General features: G+C 46.3%; 1 protein-coding gene across 1 annotated transcript; it reads left to right on the forward strand.

Moving 5' to 3' along the window:
- The first annotated feature begins 331 nt into the window (after nucleotides 1-331).
- TRAPPC1 (trafficking protein particle complex subunit 1) lies at nucleotides 332-13,453 on the forward strand. The gene is made up of 5 exons (XM_077470630.1): nucleotides 332-441; nucleotides 1,662-1,760; nucleotides 2,875-2,945; nucleotides 6,176-6,314; nucleotides 11,640-13,453. Exons 2-5 carry the CDS (start codon nucleotides 1,662-1,664, stop codon nucleotides 11,766-11,768), a joined length of 438 nt encoding a protein of 145 aa, XP_077326756.1. The 5' UTR covers nucleotides 332-441; the 3' UTR covers nucleotides 11,769-13,453.
- The last annotated feature ends 627 nt before the right edge of the window (nucleotides 13,454-14,080 follow it).

Raw genomic sequence — 14,080 nt, forward strand, 5'->3', positions numbered from 1 at the left:
GCGCAGTACGCAACAACGTCACTTCCGCACCATCCTGTGATAGGCATCAAACTGTGACACTACACCGCCGCCGCTTCCGCCATCTTTGTACGCCCTCGCCGCTCCCCCTTTCCCCACTGGCATAGTGGGTGTTTTTTTTTTTTTTTTTAAATGAGAAGGTGCGAATAATCGGAGAAAAAAATGGTGCTGGACTTCTGATTTATATATATATATATATATATATATATATATATATATATATATATATATATATATATATATATATATATATATATATATATATATATATATATATATATATATATAGATCAGAGTTTCCTTTAAGCAACACATTCGCCGCCATCTTTACTGCTGGCGGTTCCCAGGAAAGGAAGCGGAGGAAGTCACGTGGGAGCCGGGTGGGCGTGTCTAGTTCCCGGAAGAGCTGAGAGAGGTTGGAGGGTGAGCTGACTGTCAGTGGGATATAGATATTACTGAAGGTTGGGGTTGCTGGGGATGTGCATTTGTTGTCCAGACCATTTATTGTTATTTTACTGAAGTGGTTTTATGTTCTTCTCACCTCTCTGTGCCACATTTACCGTTTCACCCTAATGTGCTGTATGTTGTATTTATTCACCCTCTGTCAAAGCGCATTGAGCAGATAGTTATCCCTGTGTGGTCTGCTGGTGATATCCCTGTGTGGTCTGCAGGTTCCTTATCTAACCATGGTGACTAGCAGAACCAGATATAGGAAGCCATGGTGACTAGCGAGACCAGACTTTGTAAGCCATGGTGACTAGCGAGACCAGACTTTGTAGGCCATGGTGACTAGCGAGACCAGACATAGTTAACCATGGCAACTAGCGAGACCAGATGTGGGAAGCCATGGCAACTAGCGAGACCAGACCTTGGAGGCCGCGCCGACTAGCGAGACCAGCTCCCGGATGCCTCGCCGACTAGCGACTAACGAAAACAGACAAATGAAGCTATGGCGACTAATGAGAACAGATGTGGAAAACTATGGCCACTACCGAAACGAGACGTGGGAATCTATGGTGACCGTTGGGATGGGACATGGGAAGCCATAGCGACTAACGAAATGAGACGTGGGAAACATTGTGACCAACAAGACCTAGTGTAGGAAACCATGGGGAGAGACTGTAGAAGAGGCGCTATACATACCTTTCCATGAAATGCACTTGCATACCTTGTCCTGCAACGCCACCACAGATATTCACTTCTTCCAGTTGTGTGAATTCTTACTACCGATGCAATAGTGGCTTCCTCTGCCATTTTATATGTCACTACAGGAGGTAGACGTTGGCTATTGCAAGTTTTTGTGCGGTCAGATTTGTTGAATTCCTGTTCTCTCCAATCTGACCCAACAAAAATTTGCGGTAACTTGTTCGCCAACCTTTAAAAGTCTCACCAAAATGCAGATACCGCGTGCTGTGCTGAATTGTCCTTACTAGCCAGAGAATCCTCTCTGTGTGCCCCTCGGAAACGAATTTCACCTCACAGCATGGCTGCCTGCACAGTGCTGTGTGATCGGAGGAACCTACCACTTACCGTCACTCATCTAGGGGTGGAGCAGTGTGTATTACACAGCATGATGGTACATTGTTTAATTTTTTATTAATTGAGGTTTCTTCACCTTTTCCCCAATTCCTCTTCCCTGCCAGATGACTATTCACAACCTGTACATATTTGACCGGAATGGAATATGTCTGCACTACAGCGAGTGGAACCGCCGCAAACAGGCCGGAATATCCAAAGACGAGGTGGAGTCCTGGGCCCTGCTGTTTTTTTCCTCTCCCCTCTCACTCCTTGTCTCTCCTTCTTCTTCTCCTATCATTTTGTCACTCCTCCTGTTCTCTATCTCCTCTCCCTCTTCTTCTCCTTTACTCCTGCAGTTTGACTCCCTGTATCTCCTCTCCTCCCCCTGTAAAAACTCTTTTCCTTCTTCTCCAGTCTCTTCTTGATCTATGTCTCTGTTATTCATCCTCTCACTTTCTCTTCTCACTCTCTGTCGCTCCCTGCCTCTCTTTTATCTCCCCTCACTTTCTTTCTCTCCTATCATGTTTTGTCCCTCCTCCTGCTCTCTTTCTCTCCTTTCCCTCTGCTCGCTCTCCTCCTCGGTTCCCACTTTCTGTCTCTCCTCAAAGTTTCTGTTTCTTATCTCACTCTCTGTCTCTTCTTTCTTTTTATCTCGCTCTCTGTTGCTGCTCCCACTCCTCATCTCTAAACCTTCTCTACCTATACTTGTCTGTCGCTCTCCTCCCGCTCCCTGTCTGTCGCTCTCCTCCCGCTCCCTGTCTGTCGCCCTATTCCCGCTCCCTGTCTGTCGCCCTATTCCCGCTCCCTGTCTGTCGCCCTATTCCCGCTCCCTGTCTGTCGCCCTATTCCCGCTCCCTGTCTGTCGCCCTATTCCCGCTCCCTGTCTGTCGCCCTATTCCCGCTCCCTGTCTGTCGCCCTCTTCCCGCTCCATGTCTGTCGCCCTCTTCCCGCTCCATGTCTGTCGCCCTCTTCCCGCTCCATGTCTGTCGCCCTCTTCCCGCTCCCTGTCTGTCGCCCTCTTCCCGCTCCCTGTCTGTCGCCCTCTTCCCGCTCCCTGTCTGTCGCCCTCTTCCCGCTCCCTGTCTGTCGCCCTCTTCCCGCTCCCTGTCTGTCGCCCTCTTCCCGCTCCCTGTCTGTCGCCCTCTTCCCGCTCCCTGTCTGTCGCCCTCTTCCCGCTCCCTGTCTCATCTTCTTCTCCACTCTATACTTGTCTCCTTATCTCTCACTCTGTCTCTCTCCTCCCGCTCTCTGTGTCTGCTCTTGCTCTTTGTTTCGTCTCCTTCTCTACTCATCTCTGCACTGAATCCTTTGTAATATCTTTTCTTTTCTTCCTCTAGGAGTACAAGCTCATGTACGGCATGCTGTTTTCTATACGCTCGTTTGTCAGTAAAATGAGCCCAGTGGACATGTATCCTTTACTAAGATCTTTGTTGTAGAGGAATCTGCTGGATAGACAACATAGTCGGGTAGACAGCTCTAGACTGGCAGTCTATGAAGTCTGACATCCTCCAGATGGTGTTCTGTGCACTTCCTGCGATCATTGCACAGTGTTGTCTACTTGTATTTGCACGGTGTTAGTAAATAGACATCATTAAAGGATAATTCTTCTTTCATATAAAGTACAGTTATCGTTTTTGTTGATCCCCCCCCCCCCATTTAAAAGTAACTCGCCTCTCACTGTCTCAGGTGCCTACTTGCCTATCCTACAGCCACGTCATTCTGCAATCCTCACATCCTGCGGCTGCCGTCTTCTTGCCGGTGGTCATGTCTGTGCCATGTTTTTCCATAGACTTCTACAGGACCATCTCCCTAAACAGAAAACAATCTGTTTTTTCATATCTGTAAACATTAAGCTGAGGCTGGTCACAATCATTAGCTTGTAGATCTTTCTCCTCACTGATGGGTAGTAAGAGGAGATCAGAAAACCTTTCTCTACTTCATCCAAAACAACATAAAAAGTTTGGGCTGGAGTTGTGTTTAATTGAGTAACAACAATACACAGCAGTACTGCATAAGGGAGCAAAATCAGAGGAATAGATCAGGATGGTGTGTGTGTGTGTGTGTGTGTGTGTGTGTGTGTGTGTGTGTGTGTGTGTGTGCTCATTTCTAGGAGGTTTGTGCTGTGCAGTCTTTCCCTTAGTAAGGTGCACTCTTAATAGCTGGAGTTTAGTCTGCTTATGTTTTTCCTTCCCTGGTTCTTGCATTCTTCCCTCATCAACATGCTAATGAAATGTTTAAATAAAACCTTTCAGTTTTTATTACAGGCCTTATTTTGGACCCATTCATATCATCACTGGGGTCTCTGTGTACAACTGGCAGATCATAGCTATTGGGAGAGATCATAGGGTGCTGCACTTCTGAAAACATGCCAGCACCGTGCCCCAATACAGCTCTCAAGAGCCCTCAGTCCTGACGCACGAAGTGGGCTGCCTCCCTGGAGGAGTTTTGTAAATATCAAAATGCCTTGATGGGTGGATTGGGTGTTCCTAGGCAGATTGTGTTTGCATGCAGGCCAGCTTCAGTAAAGCCAGCCATAGATGGTTCAAATATCAGCTGGTTCAGTAGGGATCGGTCAAGGTTCAAACCATCTATAGGCAGGCTGAATGTACCCAAGTTTATCCATGCGATTATTGCCAGCGACTATAGCTAATAGCAATTATCACTGTTTATACTCATAAAGTGGAACTTCACACTCCAAATCTTCATTGATTATTTTTAAATATTCTATTATGCTGCTAGCATTAGTAAATAGATAGGAAAGTATATCATATTTACTTGTTTTAACTTTTTTTTTTTTTTTTTCTGTTAGTTACAGTGGAACCTCGGATTGCGAGTAACGCGGTTTTTAAATCCTGACTCGGTTTACAAGTGTTGCCTCACAAGATGAGCAGGATTCAAGCTTCTGCGGTGTGCAGTAGCGCATTTGGCCCGAGGTGCGGGGGCGCCGATGACACTCGGAGCCGAATGTGTAGAAACAGAACGAAACTCTGGATAGCCGCACTCCGGATTGTGTAAAAATTAGATGCCTTTATTTCTTCAAAATGCAAGTGCAAAACTCCATTGAACAAAACATCACAGCAAAAAGGGAACAAAAAAGGATTTTTGAATAAAATAGCTAACGCGTTTCATGCTACAAACAGCACTTACTCATAGCTGCGGCTATCCAGAGTTTCGTTCTGTTTCTACACATTTGGCTTATGCAATCAGCCTGCACCTGGAACCCCCATCCATTTGGAGAGCTAGCAGCCTGTCGGTGGTTTTGTCTTGGAGCGGTGAAATCTTTTTGTTTTGTTGACTTTCTGGATCTTTTTGCATGACACTCGGAGCCGCTCAGAAATACTCAAAAACACTAGGAAATACTCAGTTCCCGAGGGTTTCTGAGTGCATCCGAGCAGTCTCTTAGTATTTCAGCCCCCACCTCTGGCCACATGCGGTATTGCATGCAATAGAAGTCAATGTGGAACAAATTATCTTTGTTTCCATTGACTTCTATGGGGAAACTCGCTTTGATATGCTTTGGATTACAAGCATTCTTCTGGAACGGATTATGCTCATATTCCCAGGTTCCACTGTATTTCCTGGTTTCTTGCCTAGGCAAATGATGTCATACATCCCAGGAGTCTTCAGGAGGGTAGGAGGGGTTTTCTAAGCTAAGCACACCAAGCATACAGGAGGGTGCTCAAGCATACAGGAAGGGCAGATGGATTCCAGGAATTAAATGCTACATGACTTAGCTGCCCTTACTCAAGATGACCACTGCTAGAAATGCTAGGCGTGTGTTTTTCTCAACTATGGGTGGGGGAGTTTGCTTTGACTATTAAAAATGAAATGAAATAGTGTTTTTGCTCAGATGCAGTGAAGATCCACTCAGAAATATCCCTTCTATTGCTCTCAGCCTCCTCCAAATCTCTGCTGTGATCCAACTTCCTGTTAGAGGGCGGCTATGTTCATTCTCCATTGTACAACTGCATGTAGGAATGTAGCCACCCTCCTGCAGTCGCACCTGATATGGACTGTGGCAGGGGTTGGCAACCTCGGCCCTGCAGCTGTGGTGAAACTACAAGTCCCTTGAGACATTGCAAGACCCTGACAATCACAGGCATGATGGGATTTGTAGTTTCACCACAGCTGGCGTGCCGAGGTTGCCTACTCCTGGACTATGGGATGTGTAGTGTGCACAGAGCAGGTCACATGACCACAACTAACATGCACCGCTCGTTCCAAACAAACAGAAATAAGATGAATTCGAGAGGTTGGGAGCTCACGGAGGATGTTAAAAAGGGGCATTAGAACACAACTTCATGAAAAATAGATTACTGTGTGTGGATTATTTTTGGAGAGTAAAGATAATTTTTAGTGTCACTTTGAATTGTAGAGGTGACGAGCATTCGAGTCATTCCGGGAATACATGGAGGCGGATTTATTAAAACTGGAGAGTGCAAATTCTGGTGCAGCTGTGCATGGTAGCCAATCGGCTTCTAACTTCAGCTTTTTCATTGAAGCTTTGACAATAAAAATCTGGAAGCTGATTGGTTTCTATGCAGAGCTGCATCAGATTTTACACTCTCCATTCTTAGTAAATCCCCCCCCCTCCCCCATAGACCTGAAGCATGATCTTCCTTAACCACCTTTCTGCAGGAAAGACGGCTTCCTCTCCTTTCAGACCAGCAAGTACAAGCTGCACTACTACGAGACGCCGAGCGGTCTAAAGATGGTGATGAACACAGATCTGAGTGTGTCCAACGCACGGGATGTCCTGCACCAGATCTACAGCACGGTGAGAGCACTTCAACTACTCAGGGGGAGAAAGACTACACAGCGTGCAGTGAAGGGGTTAGTAGATGGTCTGGTTGGGTTATACTGCCGCCTACAGGAAGATTGGACACTAGCAAACAACTCGGTTTGTAGGCCAACCCAGGATAACCAAGAAGGGGGTTTGGCCTCATCTATTGTTAGATTCAGGTGGCTACGGAGCTGCAGGCAGTTTAGTTTTTTTTTTGTGTTTTTTATTGGGCCACATAGCATGTATTTTCTGTTATTTGCCTCTTAGTTGGATGTTGCAAGGCTTCCTGTGCTCTTTCACTGCCAGAGGCGTTTTTGCATGCGCCGTAGACATTGGGTGCAGGGCCCTGAGCGTGCCGTTTCTAACGGTGATCGTGCCGTTAGTGGCAGCACCAGTGGGCATGCGCGGGAGTGACGTCATCACGGCTCCGGACAGTCGCAGCGCCAGAGCAGCGATACCTGGAAGACACTCCGGGATAGATGGCAGCGTAGGAGGAGGCGAACGAGGGGCGATGCCGGGGCTTCGATCTCAGGTAAATAATTCATAATGAGCTAGTATGCTATGCATACTAGCTCATTATGCCTTTGCCTTGCAGGGTGTATTTTTTTCTTTTTTTTTTTTTTACTTCTTTAAATTTGCGTGTGCCCATTAAAAGGTGACAAACTTCAGTACCCTATATTTTCCATGTAAAAGAAAGGTTCCTCAAAAAACTGGACTTTAAAGGACCATTAACACTCAAAAAGAAATGTTTAGTAAAAAATACAGCTTTTATTAATTAACATCATATCAAAGAAGAAGCTAAAACACATGATGACATTGAAATACACATGAAATTGCAGCATTAAAGGATGGAAGAAGCCCAAACCAACTGCCAACCAGACAGATGAAATCCAACGTGTTTCGACATGTGAATTAAGTGTCTTCTTCAGGGAAAAAGGAGAGAGCCCTCTCTCTGCGTTTTCCCTGAAGAAGACCCTTACTTCACATGTCGAAACACGTTGGATTTCATCTGTTAAATTAATAAAAACATTATTTCTTACTAAACATTTCTTTTTGAATGTTCATGGTCCCTTTAAAGTACCATTTTTTTGAGGGAACCTTTCTTTTACATGTGGCACAAGGGACGTGGACCTGAACCTCGTCTTTCCCATCCAATTAGTCTTATCCATTTTCTGTCAAATTTTTCTATACGTGACACTTTAAAGCCCCCTACAGGTCATCAGTTTGGTGTTACTGAGGAGGTCTGGTGCTAGAAATATTGCTCTCACTCCAGCGTCCGCAGAGATATGTGATGTGTTTTGCAAACTGCTTTTTCATGCGTAGGCGCCCCAGATGCAAACGTTTGTGGGTGTGTATGATTTTCTTGATGTCAGGTTCTAAAAGACCCTGCCTGTCTCCCCTGTGCTCCACCGAATGTAATGTAATGAAGATCGCATTACATTCTTTGCCGGTGTCTTGTCGAATAGTGTCCCCCATCGGATAGTGTCCGCCCTGTACTGCGCTTGCGCAGTATGGAGGACAAGGAGAAGCCGAACATCTCCGAAGATGAACGGCGCCTGTGAGTCCAGGTTCAAGCCCTACCATCCAAGTGGACATAGTTAGAATACAAACTGTTACTAAGTGCTACCGTATGTCCACTTGGATGGTGGGGCTTGCACCTGGACTCAGTGCGCCGGCGCCATTCTTCTTCGGAGTCTCCTTGTCCTTGTCCTCCGTACTGCGCAAGTGCTGCGCCTGTACAGTACGGGGCGGACACTATCCGATGGCCGGACACTTTTTGACAGAACACCGGCCATGCTGGCTGAGGACACTGAGAGTGGAACCCGGAAGGGACGTCAACACGTTGCTTTCTGGGTCAGCAAAAAGGACTCACATTTGCTCTGCTCCCTCCTGTCTACCCTGTTGCATCCACTATGTTGGTCCCGAGCCCGCCGATGAGCAAGTGGAGCCTGGCATACAGGGTGGGGGAGGGGGGGGCACGTGCCAGAGGGTTCGCCATTACTGGGGGTGTGTAGAAGCACTTAGCGGGCAGCGTAGCTACCCAAATGCTTCCATCAGGTAGGCGGCAGTTTGCTTGTCAGATTTACACACATTCCTGGTGGTTGTAGCACTCGGAATCTATGTAATACTGCCCGCTATTAGGTCTGTATGATGTAAGGACCAGGTAGCAGAAGTGGATGAATGAGGAGGAAATAGGTCAGTTTGACACCCTGCAACTACGATCTCTGTAAAGAGTCTCCGAAGGAGACTCTTTACCACGTGATCAGCCGTGTCCAATCACGGCTGATCACAGTGTAAATAGGAAGAGCCGGTGATCGGCTTTTCCTCACTCGCGTCTGTCAGACGTGAGTAGAGGCGAGCCGATCGGCTACTCCTCTGACAGGGGGGTCTGTACTGATCGATTTACAAAATAGGAGATAGTTTTATGGCATTTTTATTAATAATTTTTTTTATTAGTAATGGCGGCAATCAGTTATTTTTTATTGTGACTGCAACATGGCGGACACATCGGACACTTTTGGTGGGATTTTGGGACCATTCACATTTATACAGTGATCAGTGCAATGAAAAATGCATTGATTACTGTGTAAATGTGACTGGCAGTGAAGGGGTTAACCACTAGGTGACGCTGTAGGGGTTAAGTGTGTCCTAGGGAGTGATTCTAACTTTTGGGGGAAGGGGCTGTGCTGATCACCGCTTCTGACCACAGGCACCAGAGTTCAGTGACAGTGTCCCCAGGCAGAACGGGGAAACGCTTGTTTACATTAGAATTTCCCCGTTCTTCCTCTCCGTGAAACGATCGCGGGTATCCCCGCAGACATCAAGTCCATGGGACGTGCGATCACGCTCACGAAGCCCCCGGCGGGTGCGCGGGTGCCAGCAAGCCACCTCTTAAAGGGCAACGTACAGGTACGTGATTCTGCCTGTACGTGCCCTTCTACCGACGTATATCGCTGTGAGGCAGTTAAAGAAACATGTCATACTTGCCTCCTTTTGTGCAGTTGTTTTTGCATAGATTGGCCCCCGATCCTCCTCCTTTTCTTGGGTCCCTCAGTGGCGCTCCTGGCTCATCCTCTTCTCAAGTGCCCCGTCGGAGAATAGCTCTCCCCCGGGCTCCCGTGTCCTGCTGCTGCTGAGTCCATTAGGACAGATAGCAGGACTCGGCTCCACCCCTGGCTCCCACGTCATTGGATTTGATTAACAGCAGCGGGAGCCAATGGCTGCGCTGCTATCAATCTATCCAATCAGGACCCGAGACACCAGCTGGAGCGGGTGTGCTCGCCCCCGACGCAGGAACGATCGGGCTCACGTAAGTAAAAGGGGGCCGCTGGTGCACTCCAAGAGGTTTTTCACTTAAGTGCATAAAAAAAGCGCAGGGGGTTTACAACCCCTTTAAAGACTAAACCTTTTTCTGACGTTAAAATCATTATTTTTTGCTAGAAAAAATTCCCAAAAATAATATATATATATTTTTTTTAGCAGAGCCCCTAGAGAATAAAATGGCGGTCATTGCAATGTTTTATGTTGCACTGTATTTGTGCAGTGGTCCTTCAAACACAATATTTTTGGAAAGAAATACACTTTAATGGATTTAAAAAAAAACAGTAAAGTTAGCCCAATTTCTTGTGTGCAATTTAATAGATGATGTTACGCCGCGAGAATCGTGATCTTTATTCTAAGCAAAAAAATTGTGATTCTCATTTTAGCCAGAATCGTCCAATTCTACTGCACTCCCTGAGCAGCGTTGGTAATTGGAGCTCTGTGCGGGGGGAGTGCCATAGGGCTGGAGATCTGTATTATGGTGCTCTGTGATGGACCAGTGGTCCAGATCTCTTGCATGCTGCGGACACAGGGCAGCTTATTATAATCGTAAACCACTAAGGCCCCTTTCACACTACCGCAACTTTTGCCGCGTTTTCAGGGAATGCCTGCGTAAACTTAAAGTCCATGGACCTCAACTCGCTTCAAAGCCAGACCAAAGTAGTACATGGACTACTTTAAAGTTGGTGCAACCTGAAGTCGCTCAGATATGAATGATACTCATTGGAAATTCAAGTTCAAAATGCTGGGAGGCGGTCATTCCGAACATGTGATCAGCGGTCACGTGATCGGAAAGCTCCCGAATCCCAAGTATGCATTGGAAACTTTCCAGTATCTGCCGGTCACTGTGCCGGGTGCACCCAGGGAATACTCCATATTCCCATTGCATACGTTCCTGGAGAGAGCTCTAGAGTTTTGGGTGCTGCCAGCTGTAGACTTGATCAGAAAGCCACAATGAAGATGTTTGCCAGCACACCGCGGATCATCCAGTTAAGTCCAAACGCTTTTTAATTGAAGCAGGATCACATCACATGGCTGACAAGGGACCTGCGTGGCTCCCAAACATTGCACTGCCTTTATTGTGATGTGGCCATGCTTGAATAAAAACCTCTTGGACTTAACTGGACGATCCGTGGTGTGCTGGCAAATATCTTCATTGGCTGCACCCAGGGAAACCGCACTCCTTTCCCTTTTTTTTTAATGTTTCAGTTCTACAAATACCCATTGTTCTGAGGGGGGGCAGCAAGACTGCAGGCATTGTTTGATTCAGAGGGTTGGCCACACCACTTATCCATAGATGAAGCTCCCAAGCGCAGGACATTGCCGATGTGTTTACATGCGCCTGCATATATGTGGCCTCCTGGCGTTAAAGCCCAACAGCCGAAAGGCCATATATATATATATATATATATAATGTGTGTGTGTGTGTACTGCCGGTGGGACGTGATTCGGAATACACAGGTGGGTGCTTCTAAGTGCAGCAAATGAAATCATTTATTTGTAAAAAAAAATTGAAATTAGCCACTCACATGAAGTAGGAATAAAAGCGCATATCAAGCTAAAAGCCAACACCCATGAGGACCTGGGTTGTCTGAAGCAGATGAGGATACGTCAGTTTAGGAGCCAGTCTGACAGCATGGGAACATGGCTAAAGACATCTGACGCCATAGGGCGTGGCAGACGCATGGCTACGCGTTTCAAGGTAGCAGTGCCTCTTTCTCAAGCCTGTCCAGCGCCCTCTTGTGTCTCCTTTACATTACCACAGATATTCTTTCTATCTGCTGAGAAGCTGCACTAAGTCATATGAATCCGGCTGCTGTACCTCCTTTTGGCTATATTCAGCCAGGACTCTTCTCTAGATTCTACTGGCTTGTTTATTTGTGTTATAACAGATTTTTATCTCTTCTTTAGTTGTTACAAAGACTGACCGCATTACAAGAATAGCAATTTGTGTACAGCTGTACCAGAAATTATGACATCACTTTCTCTTTGTCACAGATTTACGTGGAATACGTGGTGAAAAATTCCCTGTGTTCTCTCAACGAGCCCATCCAAAGTGAACTTTTCAAGAGCAAACTAGACATGTTCGTCCGCAGCCTGCCGTACTTCTCTGCCCGTGCTGGTTAGAAGCGATCGTCAATTTCCTTCTATCCAATCACTTCCTCCGACACCTGATCTGCAGGACGTTGGTCTGTCAGAAATCCTGATGCATGTCAGCTTGTGAAGAACTACAGCACTCAGCATGCCACATCGAGCTTTTCAGGAGCTGTCATTCCTTATCTGTCGATGGATTTAAAGGATCCCTGCCTGTTTCCTCCATTATACTGAATACTTTCTGTATGTCTGTTCCTAATTCACATTTTACAAGACTCCCACCAACTATTACATCCAAGGGAGGATCAAGATGTAATGGACTGAGCGCGTTTACACCTAGAGATGCACCTTCAGAGCTCTGCAAAACTACAAACTGGCCCCCTAAAATCCTGAGCACCCTAATTGCCCAGCTTCAAAACTTTCTTATAGTGTAGAACAGGGATATGCAATTAGCGGACCTCCAGCTGTTGCAGAACTGCAAGTCCCATGAGGCATAGCAAGACTTTGACAGCCACAAGCATGACACGCAGAGGCATGATGGGACTTGTAGTTTTGCAACATCTGGTGGTCCGCTAATTGCATATCCCTGGTGTAGAAGGTTGCTGCGCATCCTCCTGCCTACCCCACTTCCCCATTGGTTAATATGAACAGCAGTACTGACCACTAAGAAGTCACCGCAGGCTGGAAGGAATGAGCCAGCCTTTAAAACTATCATGAAGTATCAAAGATGGGGACCTGGTGGTTTTGCAGTGTGGTGAAGGTATTTCCATTATAGACAAGTGCTCAGTGAACTCTTTTTTTTTCTTGTTTATGGTGATACATCAACTTTAAAGGTGAAGTCCAGGGATATTAAAAAACTACTTTTGCAGGCACTGCAAGGCTTAAATAATTTTTTTTGCTTGGGTTACTAGTAAAAAACAGATTTATTTCCCTTATCCCTTGCTCATGCTATGCCAAGTCCCAGAAGCCTTGCTTCTTCAGTTCTTGGTCGGTTGGACTCTGACATCCTCACATACAATGCAGGGCCAGCAGATCTACATTGTAAGTGAGGTTGTCAAGAGCCTGTCCCTAACATGGGAAGAGGAGAGTGCCACTGGGGAGAAAAGAAATAAGGTAAGTAAAAGTGCTTTTTACTGGGACCCCTAGCCATAAACAACGATTTAACCCTCAGTGCAGGGACAACCCCACAACAAGGGTAATAAAAAAAAAAATATATATATATATATATATATTTTCTCTCTGAATATTATTATATATATAATGTATCTTCAGCTTTAATATTCTAAGGTAGGTCAGAGAATTCATCCACTTTAAATAAAGGATTATTTGCTTTTCTTCATCTATGTCTGCCTGGGGTCCTGAAACGTCTGTCAAACCAAATTGCAGATATTCAATGAATTCTTGTGGCTGAGGGGGGTGTACTTGGTGACTCTGTGTATTGTTCACAGCACGATGTTCCCCCAAAGACATTTAATACAGTCTGGTTGGTTGTATTGCTAGCAGATATTGCTGTTTACTTCTTGACTAAAACAAAGACAAACGGGGCCATGTCGGTGGAACTGCATACAAAAATACCGTTTCACATACTGTTATGCCTTCTGTTGTCATTTTATAGATTCAGCAAAATTATTAAATGGAAGAGAGGTGGCAGAGCTAGGTACAGTATATAGAAGTGTTCGTCTGGTTTTGCACATCTTAATAAATGTGTTTAAATGAAATGTTTATGTACTTGTCTAGACATATGTGATACGCATGACTCAGTCTCGCCCCCTACAGGGTGATACAGACAGAAGGGAGCTATGAGTCTGTCCTCCTCCTGCAGGGTGATACAGACAGAAGGGGCTATGAGTCTGTCCTCCTCCTGCAGGGTGATACAGCCAGAAGGGAGCTATGAGTCTGTCCTCCTCCTGCAGGGTGATACAGACAGAAGGGGGCTATGAGTCTGTCCTCCTCCTGCAGGGTGATACAGCCAGAAGGGAGCTATGAGTCTGTCCTCCTCCTGCAGGGTGATACAGACAGAAGGGGGCTATGAGTCTGTCCTTCTCCTGCAGGGTGATACAGACAGAAGGGAGCTATGAGTCTGTCCTCCTCCTGCAGGGTGATACAGACAGAAGGGGGCTATGAGTCTGTCGTCCTCCTGCAGGGTGATACAGACAGAAGGGGGCTATGAGTCTGTCCTCCTCCTGCAGGATGATTCAGACAGAAGGGGGCTATGAGTCTGTCCTCCTCCTGCAGGATAATACAGACAGAATGGAGCTATGAGTCTGTCCTCCTCCTGCAGGATGATTCAGACAGAAGGGGGCTATGAGTCTGTCCTCCTCCTGCAGGGTGATACATACAGAAGG

The sequence above is a fragment of the Lithobates pipiens genome, unplaced genomic scaffold (genome assembly GCF_037356315.1).
Source record: "Lithobates pipiens isolate NorthernLeopardFrog02 unplaced genomic scaffold, aLitPip1_a1.2 Scaffold_8, whole genome shotgun sequence".
In the NCBI taxonomy this organism is placed as follows: domain Eukaryota; kingdom Metazoa; phylum Chordata; class Amphibia; order Anura; family Ranidae; genus Lithobates; species Lithobates pipiens.

Coding starts and splice junctions, on each gene's coding strand:
- TRAPPC1 (XM_077470630.1), top strand. CDS start 1,662: ATGACTATTCACAACCTGTACATATTTGACCGGAATGGAATATGTCTG. Junction 2,946..6,175: donor AAAATGAGCCCAGTGGACAT/GTATCCTTTACT, acceptor ACCTTTCTGCAG/GAAAGACGGCTTCCTCTCCT. Junction 6,315..11,639: donor TGCACCAGATCTACAGCACG/GTGAGAGCACTT, acceptor TCTTTGTCACAG/ATTTACGTGGAATACGTGGT.